General features: G+C 43.1%; 1 protein-coding gene across 3 annotated transcripts in view; it reads left to right on the top strand.

Annotated features, from left to right (window-relative positions):
• LOC144155131 (deubiquitinase OTUD6B-like) overlaps window positions 1-16,313 on the top strand; it is a 54,698-nt gene that overhangs the window by 11,533 nt on the left and 26,852 nt on the right. For 2 of the 3 annotated variants that reach the window (XM_077686392.1, XM_077686393.1), the window contains exons 3-6: window positions 89-181; window positions 4,197-4,334; window positions 11,657-11,676; window positions 15,048-15,093. In XM_077686392.1, the coding sequence (XP_077542518.1) occupies window positions 89-181; window positions 4,197-4,334; window positions 11,657-11,676; window positions 15,048-15,093 (297 nt within the window). The remainder of the gene's footprint in view (window positions 1-88; window positions 182-4,196; window positions 4,335-11,656; window positions 11,677-15,047; window positions 15,094-16,313) is intronic. The other variant, XM_077686394.1, reaches the window with a different exon arrangement.

The raw sequence follows: 16,313 nt of genomic DNA, 5'->3' as shown, positions 1-16,313 counted from the left end.
AAACGACATGTGCGTCTTGAAATAGATATCAAGGTTCCATAGGGGTGATACTCGCTTACCGAGTACAAGGACTTGCTCATCATTTCAGGTGGACGGAGTGACTGGTGAACTCGAAGCTGCAAGCCTGTGCGATGAGAACATGGTTAAGCAAAGTAAGATCAGCAAAGCTGAAAAACGCAGGGTAAATATCTTTTTCTTTTGCTTGAATTATGCAGTAAAAGCCTAGTAAAGCGAAAGTTACCCTAAAAGCAGGAGCAATTTTAAGGGGCCTTCCTGGGGGCATTCCTCGTTTCATGTACTATTATGAGCAATATGAAAGGGAACACAGGGAACCGTAAAAAACACCCTCAGACCCAGATACGAGTGATAAGCAGCGGCCGCCGTCGGAAACAAATTGGAAAGGGGGACGCTGTTCTAACAACTGTTCCCATTCCCGCCGTGCGTCTTATCGGCTGTCGGACGATACCATATTATCGGTGAAATGCCGTAAGCTGCGGCTTTGTAGAAATCACAGCGTGGTGGGGGTGCCAATAGTTACTGGAAGAGCGCCCTCCTTTCCCCCTTCGTTTTTCACAGCGCCATCCGCGTATCGCTCCGAGTCTGTTTCGAGGCTGTTTGGCACGCGCTCCCGTGTTCCCTTTCATATTGCTCATAATAGTACATATGATTTGCACCCAGATGGCCTGGAGGTGATCTAGTCAATCTTGGGAGGCTTGTAATAGCAGTGCCTTCTGCAGGAAATGCAATAAGACGACTAGAGGGCGACAAATGGGACATCACAAAGGAAGCATTCTTGGGCATTGCATTGGCCTATAGCAAAGCACAAGGAACACCTTTAGTTCACTCCACTCTCAGGTCTTTTACTAATTTCTGTCTTGCAAGGTTTAGCCACTTGTCAGCTGGTTATAGCTTGGTTTACAAATTAGTGAGGCCCTTCCATATCTAACATGCTGGAAGCGTGCTGCTGGGCCTCGAGGAGTGCTTGTCAATATAATGGGCATTCACACAAACCCATCCAGCAATGCCGCAAGGAATGCTAGTATACTTTTTTTTTTTAAAAGACAGTTTGTAACTATTTAGCTTCATCATTTGTGTGCTGTTCTAAACTTGTTGTTTTGTTTTGCAATCTTGTGGCTAGCATAGCCAGTAAGCTGTAGCTGTTGGTTCCTCACTAATGCTACTTTGTTAACAACTTATCTTTTTTGGTTTATGTGCTTTACATATGATTAGCCTTCCACTTAGTGCACATGCACCAGAGTTGGCACACATGATATGCAGGTTTAAACATGTTGGGCATTTTTGCACAGCTGAAATGTGCACAGAAGAGCCCACTTAAGGGTCAAGCTTGAAAATACCGCATGTTCTGCAGTGGAGCCAACTCCTCTATTCACAGATTTTAGATATTCTAAAACTTCGAACAGTAAAACTGCACTGCAAACCAAAAGCGAGCACTATTCCTGAATTACTTAAGAGATCTGCCCATCTCTAGTATGTACAAATTACAAATTAAGGTTTGTGACAACTGAAAATGTTTGGTTACATTTTTGTTTTTCCTAGCAGTAGATAAATAATTTGGGGAATGGGAGTATTATCTTTTTCCTCATAGGGCCCATGGAGACAAAGTACTAGTTGGCTTCATTACAAAGACTGCTGTGTCCCCAAACAATGATACCAATTTTATTGCAAACTTCGAACAAATAATGGAGATATTAAAGAACATGTGAAGCAGTGGTGACTCCCGAACTACTTCTATGACGTCACAAAATCTTGTTTGTGGGATTGACGGCCGCCAAAATAACCCATCGCTTGGATACATGACTCCGTTTGATCGCATCACTTGAATGCTAATGTGCAGTTAACACACTGAAAATTCTGTTTGTAGTGCTGGCCCATATGATGTCACTCCTGCCCATAACACGTCACTGTAGTGCGAAATTCGGAAGTTTTTCTATACTTCTTGCGGTTTTTTGGTTAAAAAGTGTCTTTCATAGCTGGAATAAAGCTGGATGAGGTACTGAAGCCTAGTTGTTTCAAACTAAACAAAGTTGTATTTTGTCTTCATGGCTCCTTTAAAGGAGTAGTGACACGAAATTTCAAAGCTGAGATAACTATGTAAAATGCTTCCTTTTTATCAGAACATATCACCGAGCAAGTTTCAACAGTAGCCGTTCGGTATAACATATTTTAAATCCATTTTAATCTCTGCCCGCACGAGAAAGCCCAGAGCGGGCCGGCATGACATCATCTGCTCCTTGCCCCAAACTGCCGACGTCGGGGCTCCCGTGACGTAGCCGACGCGCTGGCTGCGGTTGGCGCGCGCTGCTACGCCGTGTCTACACGTCATGGTTTTGGGACTGACGTCAGGCTGCCCGGGCACGCGGGGATGGTGACGACCTCGGCCGGTCTGGGCAAGCACGTGTGCTCGCTCACGTGCCCGTCCAGACCGGCAGTGGTGTGACAAGAATGGTGACGTCACGTCCACCCTCCTGTCATGGCGGCCGCTTGGCGTTCGTTCTGTCAAAACCGAAACTGACACGAATAAACGACACTGTACATGATTATTTCGTGTCAGTACTCCTTTAAGGGGGGACTCACCTGATCATGTTCCTATGGGACTTGCTAATTCTTGACCCACGGGCTTAAAAGGCATCGTGCACCAACACGAAAAGTTTTACAAATCCATCGAAATGTTCCTAGCAGCCTAGTTTGCTTTTTTGTTAGAAATATAGCCCATATTTACTGAAATAAAAAATAAACAAAGAAATGAATTTTAGTTTATCTATTTTTTAATAGATGGTGCTTGTGGTCTACCACGCGAGAGTTTTATTTTTTATTTTAGTGCACAAGTGACATATATCTAATCTAAAGTAAGCAAACTAGGCCGTTAGTAACATTTTGATATATTTGTACAACTTTTCGTATTGGTGCTAGATGAGATGGTTTTTAAGCCCATGGGTCATGAAGTAAGTCCCATGGGGAATGTTAACAGGTGGGCCCCCCTTAAGCCAGTTGGCACATTAGTAAGGACCGGATGAAAGCTGAAATAGCGTTGTCCTTGCCGACGAGACGAGTCGTAATTTTATTTTGCTCCTCATCCTGCACTGCGCCTTAATGAGAGATAGGATGGCATGTTGCACTTTCTGATACCGTGTTTGGTATTGGCAGCTTAAAATTTTTTTTTTCAGAAATCTTAATGAATTTCCTACAGTAGGGAGGAATGCTGGGGTGCTGTTCTTTCTCTTTTTTTTTTTTTTTTTGTTAAGTGGATGTTTCCAACTTTCGAGTGAGGTGGAATAGGACAGCATAAAATTGGCAGGGCCCACCCACATTGGGCAATCACTTCTCCTACTGATAATGCAAAGTTGTTTGTAGGCACCCATCTGCAATACAAGTAAGTGTGAAAAGCGCTATGTGGGAAAGCACAAACGGTGAGCGGGAGCAATTCAATGGCTGGGATTCACACAGTGTGTTCACATGCATGAGGCCATGTCTATTTGTTGCAACTGTAACAGAGCTTATAAGATGCTTTTTTTTTTTTAATTGTCCTCAGCAGCTTGCATTAGTAAATTCATGTAAATGAGCAATTAGAAAGCTTTTTACAGATGTGTTTCAAGAGGACTGTAAATACTAGAAGCATTACTTGTCTGAGATTTTCATGTTTGCCTTTACACTGAATGGGGAGGACTTAGACTGCATTTTCTGTACGCAGACTAACCGGGCGTTGCACAATCATAGCATAATTTCTCAAAGCCTAGGTATGTAAATGCCATGGTAATTTCACTGTACGCGAATGGTGAGAGCAGATGGAAATCTTACCAGTGCAGCATTAAAAGTGGTCTGTGAGTGGTATTCTGCCCATTTTAAAGCTGCTCACACCTTTTTGCATTAGGAAAGCGGGTGGAAAAGCTAAAATAGATGTCTTGGCACCGTACTTTACTGGCAAGTAGCAGTTTGCGTGTTCAAAAGCTATTCTAGTCTAATACTAGCATAAAAAGGTGCCCACAAGGTGTTAACTATATCGTAAGGTCATAATTTATTTTCATGAATTCCTAGCCTGACTTGTGCCAGGCAGTTTCCATACTGTGTTCCTAGCTGTGGTTGACATTGTTGCTGTTGTTGGATTAACGCACAAAATCAGAGCATAGGTAGCTTTGTGACGTACTTTGATTGATAGTTATTGATGACTGCTGTGTTAGGAAAAGAAACGGCAGAAGGAAGTGCAACGTGAGAAGGAAATTGCTGAGCAGGAAGTGGAAAACGCATTTCTTCCTCGTGCTATCGAAGGGAAAGCACTGCGAGCGATTCTGGCTAAGCTGGGCTTGGCTGTACACGAGGTAAGACACAAACATTGAACCCTGGTGCCGTGCTGCCGCTTCTATTTGCTTTGTAGTGGGTTTTCACTACCGTGTATTGTGGGTAGGCAAAAAAAGGAACGGGAGCGCAGGTAATTTACAGATACTGTTAACTTTATTTTACTAAAAAGTCGTATTTCTACTTCATTGTGTGTTGTTTGTCATCCTCCTTCTTGGTACATTCTGGCTTGTGTTATAGCATGCTGCTGTTTCAGTTTAGTTGGCCTCTCGAAAAAAAAATTTTGTGATGGTGGTAAAGGTCAGTCTTGATTTTGTTTTAGTAGCTCTGTTCTTTGTGTTTCCCTACTAAGTCGAACCACAGGTGCCCACAGGAGGCTTGTGCTTCACAATCACAGCCTTGCAGATATTCTCTGTTCCTTGGGATGCTTGTCTTTTTCAATCCGATGTGCTAAGTTGTGTAGGTTTATTCTCTGTTCTCTCTTCTGACTGGTAGCAATCTCAATTGTATGCGAAGAATAATACGAAAAAACACTTTGCACGATAAGTATAACCTTCTTTTTTTAATGTTGCGCATGATCATATTACATCGTTGTTGGAACAGAAAGCCTCTGTACTTGCTTTTAAAGGTGCACTTGCTCATTCATTAGAGGTTTTAATGTGAAAACATTAAATGGCTGACTGAGCAGAGTCAGTGTCTGTGGCAGCGAAACAGCTCCTGAAATGGCAGGAGGCGCAGAGGGAATAGTTGAAAAGCAAAATTATAAAAACTGGGCCTGTATGGAAATCAATCCCAGGGCGTTCAGAATGCGAGTTGAGTTGAGTGTACATCCTTGACACCACTTGGCTGCATGGCACTAGGTGACTAAAGGCGGACCTAGTGAATGCGTTGTGGCCTTCTATTTTTAAAACGTCAGAAATGTCGACAACTGGTGCATGCATTCGAGGTACAATGAGTTTGACAGCACTAAGCTGAACATTAATGTAACCATGGGTTAAGGCTGCATATAGGCATAACAATATTCATAGTACCCACTCAGGTGCATTGGCCAATGACGACGGCATCTGCCATCAAAGGTGTTGACAGCTGATTTACCAGTTCCCATTGGCTGTGATGTCAACATACCCACTCAAAGGAGCTCTGTCTGCAGTGTTCCACTGGGACATAAATGCTTTCGCATTCACTACTTGCAAGAACTGCTTAGGTGTACCTGGAGGCTTTTAATAAAAGCTTCATCCGCTTTGCCAGAGCCAATCTTTGTCTGCACAACCAAAGCTCGTGCAGCTGTCTGTCTCTAACATTAAATGGGTTGTAAATTAATTTGACGAATGTGCAAAATTCTCAATTTTTTGCATGCAGGTACCCTGCTTCATTCCAGTATCTGAATTCTATCCTAATAAAAAGAGCAGAAATTTTGGGTGCAAATTGTTCTGTACAGTTGTTGCGATGTTCCTTGAAAACAACATGATAATCGAACATGTTTAGAATTTTTGGGTCTTGATAGTCAGGCGGTGTTCTTGGCACAAGAGTATTTCTAGCCAGCTTTCAATTTGTAACGCAACAAAAACTTCATCTGAGAGGGATCACGCAGGATGTTGTCTCAATATTTAAATAAAAGGTGGGGGGGAAGTCAGGCGGTTACATATTGCAAATATCTATTTTGCTGTGATAAAGTGGACCCCTAAAGTTTTTCTCATGTAAGAATCCACCTGCAAAGGGTCCAGATGGAATACCTGCTAATGTTTCTCATGAGTTTTGCATAGCTCTCACTCAGTTTTTGTTCACTTTACAAAGGATGCGCATTTGAAGGGGAAACAAGCACATCACCCCGAGTGCTGTCTATAGGCCTGATTGTGTGCAGCCATACTACTCTCCCTTTGCCATTGGTCCTTCCACTCGGGATTACTAAGGTTCTCAGCTTTCTAGTGGATGCTGGACTGGAAAAAGCATTTCATCCGAATCTTCTGTCCTTGTAAATGTTTTTCTTGACACAGCACCCTGATAAAAAAAAGATTAAAAATAAATGAAAATACAACCACAGGCCACAGTGTATGTAATTTTTTCTCTGGCACATTGCAAGTGACATTGTGAGGAACAAATGTAGCGCTGGAACAAATGTAGCAGCAGGGGTAAAAACAGAAATGCGACACCTTCCCGGTCCCAGTGACTTCAGGGTGCCATGACGAGTTATACCATTTTGTAGGCAGTTGCCAGTTAGTGGCTTTGATTTATGTGCTTAGCAAAAAAAGAAAACTCAGGGTGATGAATGTTAAACGTCTGTCTCGTCTTGAAGGACAGCTTATACACAGTAACCTAGTTTCAGATCCATGCGTGTTTCCACTATGCCCTCATGTGTTGCGTACTTTCTCTTAAAATATGGGTCCAGTCTGACCCCAGGGACACGATGTCTCCTCTGCATTCGTTAGCGGATGCTTAGCGCAGTGGATGGCTCCTAATGAGAGTTTATAATAGCTAGAAGTGTTGGAGCAGGCATGCGAGGGCTTCGAAAAGTTTTTTGGATCTTCTTGACGCATCCCTCAGATAAAAAGTGGATGGTATGTTTAGCTTTTTGGGGTGTGTACAAGCCTTTGTGTACGTGAGGACATGCAGTGTTTAAAGGAGCATTCACGCGCCTGCCGTAGGGGTGCGGCTACACGGCATGTGCATAGGTTTCAATGTTGGTGATTGTGAGCCCCTGGGAGGCATATTCTAGCTTATTTTAGGGGGGGAAAAAACTTCACCTTCTGTAAAAAAAAATGTAAGCATTCTGTGCATTTGTCGTATTTTTATCATTTAGCAGACGTAGCATTAAAAAAGTTTCCCTTCGAGGCACAGTTATTACTTTAACTAATTGAGCATAGAACACGGTGAATCGCAACATGTATGTTAACAAAATGTGAGCATTCTGGTTCATATTTGTTAAAGATGAAAGTGCAAGACTTAGCACAATTTGACCTTAAAGGAGTACTGACCCCAATTTTTGGTGTTAATATTATTACACAGTTCGCTTCCTTTACACAATAGAATACCCTGGGTGAAATATGATTGACCTGCGACCTGTGGAACATACTTCAATTTGGTCTGATTTATCGCGCCGATGAAACAGCACACAGAGTGGTGCACAGCAAATGGACATCAGCGTTACATCACTCCGTGAGAGGGAAAAAAAGTGATGTAGCTGTCTGCCTCCAATGCGCATCAGAAACTCGTGACGTCACTTCACGCGTGCGGCCCGGCGACCAGCGGCGAGCTGCGATTGTGCGCTGGCATGTTCACGAAGTGATACACCGAGGGCATAACCGCTGCCCAGAAAGTCACTCTTACCAAAAATAGAGTTCCACACGCGGGAAAAGAGCCGATAATAAAGCCCATAATCGTAACAGAAGCCACCATCAGGTCTTTATTTGAAAATGGTCACCAAATTTCCGCCGCAACTCTAGGCTTAACGCCTTCAGGCAGCTCATCTGCTCAGCTCCGACGCAGGGGGGGGGGGGGGAGGGGGGAGGGGGGGGGGGGGGGGCGTTGAAACAACGCCTCCTCTGGCCTTTGCGGTGTTTTGACGTCCGCACAAAGCGGTGAGGTCATTCCGTGGTCCTGCCACACGCGCCCTCCGGACTGGAAGCGCGGGAAGCCAAAACGGACGATTTTCAGGCCGTTAAATGTAATTAATTATCGTGCCCTCAAGTATTTAACGTGCTGTTTTGGGTTCGCCAGGCTGTTAAGCATTGATAAAATCAATAAAAAAGGAACATAAAATTTTGGTGTCAGTACTCCTTTAACACTAAGCTTTGTAATGTATCGCAGAACATATAATAGCTTGACGTGTACTGAGTGAGCAGTTTGTACAGTTCGGTTAGTGTATACGTGACAGCTATGGGTGTGCAAATACTGAATAGTAACTTTCGAATTGAATATCGAATCGAATTGGGAAAAAAAGCCGAATATCGAATATCAATTTCTTTTACAGACCTCAATTGTTTATAAGTTTTTGGTGAAAACAGAAGCTTCTTCGCATGTTCGGGAGTCACGGCGTTCTTTTTCAACTTGAAGAACGCACTTTTCAACTCCCATTTGCAGCAGTCCGATTACTGAGCCACGATGAGGCAGTATTTCAGGAATCTGAAGCGAACACGATATGCATTTGAAAAACGACTTGCACTGGAGTTGCTGACTGCAATCATAGGCAATGACTAGACAGCACCTCATAACTCTGAAGCGAACACTTTGCAGGCATGAACAAATGTGACACTAAAACACTGTGCAACCACAATCACGGAGCACAGTAAGGCACTTCTTCCGAAGCGCATGGAGAGTGTGAAGCATGAATGATAATGTTCCGGAAGGAAAGCTTGCACTGCAGTCTCCGTGCACAAGCCTCCACTATTCCCTGTGGTATAAAAAAAAACCAGTGTATCGAACTGGAAAAAATACCGGTTCGGTTATGGTTCAGGGTCGGGAACATTCATTTCGTTCCGGTTCAGTTCCGGTTCGACTAAATGATGCGCTGAACCGGTTCGGAAGCTTGAACCAGTTCGCAAATCAATTCAGGGCTCAATTATTAGCGAAGTGCGAAAAATCGGTTTTGTATAACTTAAATTCACCATAAAACTCAAGTATATTTTTCTTCACTCTAACTATTGGTATTTGTTTTTCTTCAAATAAGCGTGGTGCAATACTACAGTCAATTTTTAAAATTTAGGCCAGATGTAACAGAAAACGTACCAGCCTCTTTTTCACCACCCCTACTGTCGTCCTAGAGACTACATAAAGCCACTGCTAAGAGACATGACTGTTATTTATTGGTGTCCCTTGCTTCATTTTATTGTACTGCTTGGATGCTAACAATGACTTTTAAGACATTGCCCATTCTGCATAAATTACTTGTTATGTCACTGCTGATGCTGTGTAGCAGAAAATTTGAAAGCTTTTTGGTGTTTCTCGCCACTTCTTACGAAGACAACGTCCGTGAGGTCATAATGGAGTTTAACGAGTCACCAAAGGCAGTTCCTTCAAATAAGGCAAGGTAGGGGTTTGTTTTTATGGCCTATTTAGGGTCCCTTGTCAAGCGTGTAAGAAGACGCGGCAGAAAAATACCGGCGACCACGGGCTGCGGCCCCTTCGTTATTGGGCTTGCTACCACGATAGCCAAGAGCGAATGCTACCTGCATTCCGGTTACAAAACAATCAACAAATAAAAACCTTCCACATAAAGCACGCTCACACACGCATGCACACACAACAGGGCATTTTATCCGCCTGTGAAGAGCAGCTTCTCCTGTACAAGAGACTTCCGAAGATTCTAGTGGAAATCAGTGAAACCAAACGTCCAGTGCCCAACGCTGGGCACATCTCTCAATTCGAAAAAACACAGTCTCTAGAATTTTGAATTGACGCTCGGAATTTCGCATTGACTCGTCTCTTCGCTTATCCCACCCGCCGCGATGGCTCAGTGGCTGAGATGTGCTGCTGAGCCCAAGGACACGGGCGCGATTCCCGGCCGCGGTGGCCGCTTTTCTGATGGAGGCGAAAAGCGAAAACACCCTTGTGTTCGAGATTTCGCCGTGCGCTAAAGATCTCGAGGTGGTCGAAACTAATCCGGAGCCCTCCACTACGGCACGCCTCATCAGCTGCGTAGCGTAGGCGGGTTAAACTTCATAATCAATCAATCTTCTCTTGTCCCCCTGTAGTACGTTTAAAAATCTTATTTCTTTGCCCCTTTGCCCTATTTTTTCCTCTTTCGTGTTGTGTGAGGTCCGCCTCACTTGTATAAAGCCGATGCGTCGAACCAAAAACAAACATATGTGCGTCTCTTTCTTCCTGTGCCCCATTTGTGGCGCTGTTGTTTTATTTCTTACAATTATGCATGTACCTAAAAGCCAAAATTTCAGCACTCTTTAGGGGCTACAAATAGTCACAGGAAAATGTAGGGCTTGAACTTTGGCTGGTACACAGTGCAACAATCTCGTCGACTGATTGCACTTGCACTGTCCCAGTGAGAGAGAGAGAGCGACAAACGTTTTATTGAGCCTTTAAAGTCCCCTTAGGGGGCGTGGTGACAAACGTACCGGCAACCGCGGGAAGGGCGAAGTGGTGCTTCAAACCTTGTGCAGGCTGCAAAGAATTTCACATTTCTTCTTCCCAGCCTTGCACCCTGCTTGCTCGACTTTCAGCAACATACCATGACAATTAGGGGCCTTAATTGCAATATTGGTGTGCAGTCGTTTCACCGTGGTGTGCAGTCGTTTCGCGCGAGAGATTGCGAAGTTGATGGCGCGTTAAAGAAAGAATCCGCTCATAATACTGACCACCCGTCATCAGTAATGGGATGGTCGAACCGTTTTGTCATGAACCGGAAACCGTTATCTTTTCTTTCGGTTCAGTTCCTGTTTGGGTTCAGCCGACTCAAAAAATAACAGTTTGGGTTCAGTTGCGGCAAAAATACCTGTTTGGTTCCGGTTTTTTATTTGGTTCGGTTCCAGTTCGACACCCTGAAAAAACAAAACAAAAACAAAACATGCAATAAGCATACACCAACTGCATTAAAAAAGGCCAGAACCTCTTTTGATTTTACCTTAACAGAGGCGCTGTCACAAACACAACAAAAGCGGCAGTGATTGCGTTACTGGAAGCTGCCGTAACAGTCGACGACGACGGCACGGAGGAACGATTTATCGATGCAATCACAAATTACTCCATGTGTGGGGCAAAATTTATGGCCCCTGCAAGGCATACTCATCAAAAGCTTGTTTTGGATGAAACTTGCCGAGCAGACAGTGTAGCAACAGTACATTAGCGTGCGTGAACTTCTTTCGCTTTCACAGAGTTAGCATATACGGAAAATCCACTCAGCCATTCGAAAAATCGAATAGTGGGTATTCGATTCTTAAATCGAATTATTTGCAGAGGTACTATTCGATTTGTGTTGGAATATTCGAGTATTCGCACTCCCCTAGTGACAACTTCTTTTCGTGAAACTTGCTGTCATGGCTGGAAGCAACATTGAATGCAAGGTGTCATTTTGCATTGTACCGCCATAGAGGTTGATTTTATATTGTTTTCTGGTACATACATAAAAGCTAAATGAGGCCTTTCCTGGGCATTGCCATTAACTGTTCTTTGTAAAGCCATGCTACTTCTCCATAGAAAATTTTGCCTTGAGAAAATGTTGGAACTTGTGTGTGGTGTAATGTAATGGCAAAGCATTAATTCTTGGGTAATTGCAGTGTGTGGTTACTAATAATGTCAGCATGATGCACAAAGTTGCTTACCTGTCATTGAATATGGTGCCTCTTTTGTAGCCACTGGACATTGTGTTAGTTTTGCTTACATTTTTTTTTTTTTACAGGTTCCTTCAGATGGGAATTGGTAAGAATTTTTGATAATTTCAAACGCAGACACTGGATTTATGGAGAAATGTCTGTCGGAAATCAGCTAATACAGCAACAGCATTTTTGCTCTCCTAATGTGGAATATATAATCTCATGTCATAAAAGTGAAGAATTCTGCTTTCCTCTTTACGTCAACAAGTTTTTTTTACATGCAGCTGTGACCACTCGATTAAATACAGTATCTGTTTTAGAAGGGCGCATATATACTACCCACATAGAGTTCTCGTTGTTTAGCCACTTGTTGTGTTTTAAAACTTGAATTGCTTGTAAACACTGTAAACCAAAATTGTGCAGTTTGACCAATTTCAAGCTTGCAGGTAACTTTTATGAGGTAAAAAATGGAGTAGAACACCTTAAATTGATTTAATGCAGCTGCTTTGTTTATTGCCCCCACAGGGTTCTAGGAAGTTGTTATGTGGAAAGAAACAATTTTCGGCCTGACTGTCGTCAAATAAAGTGCATGTGTGACCCTTTTTTCGCTTAAAGGCACTCAAAATTTCAACCTCTTGTAACCGTTATTTTCGTATAGTCTGGCTAAAAAAACAGCAAGATACAAAGTATGACAGCTGAAATACGCGTATCTGCGGTGCAAGCGGCCATCAAAAATTGGTATTTTGAAAGTGAAACTGAGAAGAGTGCGGCCATTACGGCCAGGCTGAAGGGACGCTCCAGCCGGCCCAGCCGGCGAGCGAGCAGACGCCTTGCAGCCGGCTGGCTGGAGGGAACCTGCGCACAACACTTCACTCTCGCTACAGTCCTAGGAGAAGCAGCCTAGCAGAGCTCGACCGGTTCTCCTGGCTGGCCGTAGGAAAAAGCGCAGGGCCGGCCGCATTGTCACTTCCGCTTCATGGCTGTTTGTGCGATCTGCCGGAAGGTGCAGCGTCGCCTGTGACAGAGCTATTTTAAATGCTTCTGATTAATTAACCACGCATTTCACGGGGCTACCAGTCATGTCCCGGTTGGTTTGGCGGTACGTACTGTACATTCAAAGTGAATTTGGCCGAAGTTAAATTTGGATGCAGTTGGCCTATAAGTAGTTTTCATCCACAGTTTATCACTCGACTCACTTTTCCCTGATGCTTAAAAAAGTCTGGTTTGTTTGAGGGAAATATTTATTGTGTTTGACATTAACTACTGTGGCATGAATTGTGGCACTGTACCAAAATTTATTTCCCCTTTCTGTGAGATACTATTAGTGTTTGCCATACTATTAGTGTTTGCCTAGATGAATAGCGAGAACCAAGGAAAGTTAATGAAACTACGGAATAATGAATGGTCTGCAAGTCGGGAAGCAACAGAATAGCTCGTATGGGAATGAAAAAACAAAACCAGTGCAGTTTTGTAAATGCTAAAGACGCTCGTCTAAACTTCGGCCAGGTAGGAGTCGGCAGACCCAACACTGCTATTGCACAGGATATGGTGTTGAGGGGGAGGAGGATGCTTAACTATCGTTTGTGTCTGAATGCAGAATGAAATTGAGGTTTTAGTAATCACACACACAATCACTTTCCTCTTGTTTTCCGACTTCAACGAACAGCTGATCACTGGGCCGACGCATTTTTTGAAGTTCAGGGTAGGCAGTTCAGAAATGATAAGAGGTGTCACTGAAAGAGTGTGGTATCTAATAAGGCCCTCTGATTTTAGTTGGTGCTAGTTTCTGCAGGCTTCCTGTGTCATATGGTGATCTTTCAAAGAAGCGTTTAGTCACGGATGTGGCTTACTCTATAAGGCCGTCGCCGCGCTGCTTGCGGAGGATATATGTAGCAGATGATGAATGCTTGCGAGCTCTCAACTAAGGACAAGACGACCCAGCATTAAATTCTTTGTTGGGTGCCGGCCCATGGGTATAATTTTGTATTATCCCCCATACTTCTTTTGTAGAATGTATACTTCTTTCGTAGAATGTTCGTAAAATTTATACCACAATGCTCGTCCCAGGTAGTGATCAATATCTGAGGTATGATATTTGCAAGTGTAACTGGCGTGCTGTTAGGTATGATTGCTCCGCTAGATTATGTAAGCGCACAAAACTGATTTATATCGTAGTGTATAGCCGTAGCATGACCATCTGGGGGAACGCTGCTTGTGGAGACACTGTTAGTAAATTTCAGGGCAGTGGAATCACAAGCAGCTTTGCGACAATGGACTGTGACACACACCCCCGCTCATACAGGTGGAATGCACCACACCAAGATAGCGTCAGAAATGTTTACACTCTTGTAAATGCACCACGTTTGTGAACAGAGTGACTGCTCCACATTAATATGTATTTAGAACGCATTCAAACAGTAAGTCTCAGTCTTGAGCGTGCCCCAAAAGTAGCGGGTACAGTGGAGAGCAGGCCGGAGGGTCCCGTGGCTGCTTTCGAAACGGGCCGCTAGAAGGATTTCAGTGGCGCCCTTACAGGCAGCACTCGAGGCGTATAGGAGTCAGTGGCTCAACAGTGTTTGAGACCCAGGTGTTTTAAGCCTGTTGCTATTCTTGCAGATGTAAAAATATAGTCTAGGTATTTCTTATTTAGCACATTGAAGTTATGAAAACTGGCATAAAATTTCTGTCAACAAAAATTTCTTACATTTGCCCGTATAAACATTTGTGTTTGTAATGGCTGGTTTTGCAGTGGTAGTCCTTTGTGGCACACACATGCATTTTTTTTTCCCACAGTACGTTGTCTCCTTTCACTGACAATTAGATCTCGGGCATATTCATAACAGGTTGAAAGGCCTAGGAATCTATGGTAACTTTATGTGGATTGATAGGACAACGAGGGGTGTGCGTCTGGGAAGGGTGCATTTGGTGGCAAAGCATTTGCATAAGCTCAGTGATGCTTATTTAACCCAAAGGAGCAGAACTATTGGGTTCTACCAGAGCAGTATTTAGAACTCGTAATGTATGCTGTGGGAGCTGCGTACGGCAGAGGTTTTCAGGTATTTTGCCCTGAAGCAATTGTATGAATAACAAACACTCTGCAGTGCCAGTGATTCTCCCTTGTGGTTTGGCTGACAGGGTCTGCCACGAGCAAGTGGAAGTGTCTAGAGACTAATAATGGCTTTATTGCATCAATGAAACAATCAAGAATGACACCTCACTGTTTTGACCTAGCTGGGTTTCAGAACCAAGCCTTTGTGCCTGTAGATTGGTATTCGAAGGCATTATGTAGTGGTTAAAGTGCAGGCGAAATCTTTTGGCTTTTGCGGGGCCAGACTAGGGCTTCTGTGGTGTAAGGACATCATTTGGTGAGATTTATGTGGGCAGGCTCACTGTTTGCTGTTGCTTTCAAATTTTTCTTTGTGTGCCAGCATTATGTGATGTCACCTTTAACAATAAATATTATGTTCTGTCCTTTAGTATGTACAAAGCAATGGAGCACCAGCTTGGCCTTCTTGGAGTCTCGGTAAGCTCTTGCATAATGGCCCTCTTTGGTTACCGTGCTGTATTGGTGGCACGCCAGGCAGTCTTTTGTGACAGCAGCACAAAGTGCCTTTCCCTTGTTAGCTCTTGTAATGCAGACATACTGTGCTGGTTCACTTGTGATGAGCCAAGTGGAGTTTTTTGAATGAAAATGGAAAATTCATTACTATAAGCCTTTCCTATCACTGCAGAGCTAGGAATAATGCCCCCCTTATTCGGTTACAACTGTGTACCCTTGTACAATATTAACTTTTGAAGCTTTCTTTCTCTTTGTTTTAGTGTGCCTTAATATCGAAGTGAGGAACATTACACTTGTTTTTCGGTTTCTGATGTTACCATCTGCTTAGATATTTTGCACAGGCCCCAATTTTTTGGTGCTACAAGCAGAGCTGCAAGCTTAAGTTACTTGCAAACATTTTAATTACCACCAGACCCATCACAATATTAGCAAACATGCATAACCTTCAGGCCTTTGAATGCACTGTGCAAGTTGTGCTTCTCCCTCTTTTTTTTTTTTTTTTTTTCCCCCAAAGGGAGCAATTTTAAGCACTAAAAATTAAGATCTGGTGAAGCTAATTTGTTTTTTCATGAATTGGAGAGAGATTTATAGTGTCCTATACTTTTTTTAATAGCCTAGTTGTGTGATTTGTGAAAACCACTATTCCAGAATGTTTTTTAAGCATTTTCTGATTCCTTCATGAAGCCACTGTAATGTTTAAGGTCTTGTGTTAACAAGAATTTGGATGGTGAGCTTACAAAACCTTCTTGCCTTGAAATTAAGATTAGCAATACGTAGGATTAAAATTAACTTGCAGAGTTGCTGCAAGTACTTTGCATTAGATTGTTGCTAGCTGCACAGCGGAAGTTACAGGATAGTTGATGCTTTTGGCATCACACGAAATGCTGAGACATTTTAAGAGCTGGAAACAAGGTTGAATAAAGCACTTTTGAGGCAGCAAAGTAATTTTGCCTTCTTGGAATGTGGCCACTTGGGCATGGAACAAGTTCATAACGAGCCCCAATGTTTCTATAAATGGATAGCAGCATGTTTATGGCGAATTAGTTCTATTTATTTAACAAACATAAGCTGGCAACTTATTATTTTAAGTTGTGTATTCAAGTTTTATGACCTGTTCAATGACCCAGAAGGCGGAAGAAAAATTCAAAATGACTTGTAGATTTCACCGCAGCTGGAAACAGCAG

Source organism: Haemaphysalis longicornis, unplaced genomic scaffold (assembly GCF_048455015.1).
Source record: "Haemaphysalis longicornis isolate Haplotype H1 unplaced genomic scaffold, Haemaphysalis longicornis Haplotype H1 scaffold_1, whole genome shotgun sequence".
In the NCBI taxonomy this organism is placed as follows: Eukaryota; Metazoa; Arthropoda; class Arachnida; order Ixodida; family Ixodidae; genus Haemaphysalis; species Haemaphysalis longicornis.
Note: the sequence above shows the minus strand (reverse complement) of the source record. Positions and strands in the feature narration are given on the sequence as shown.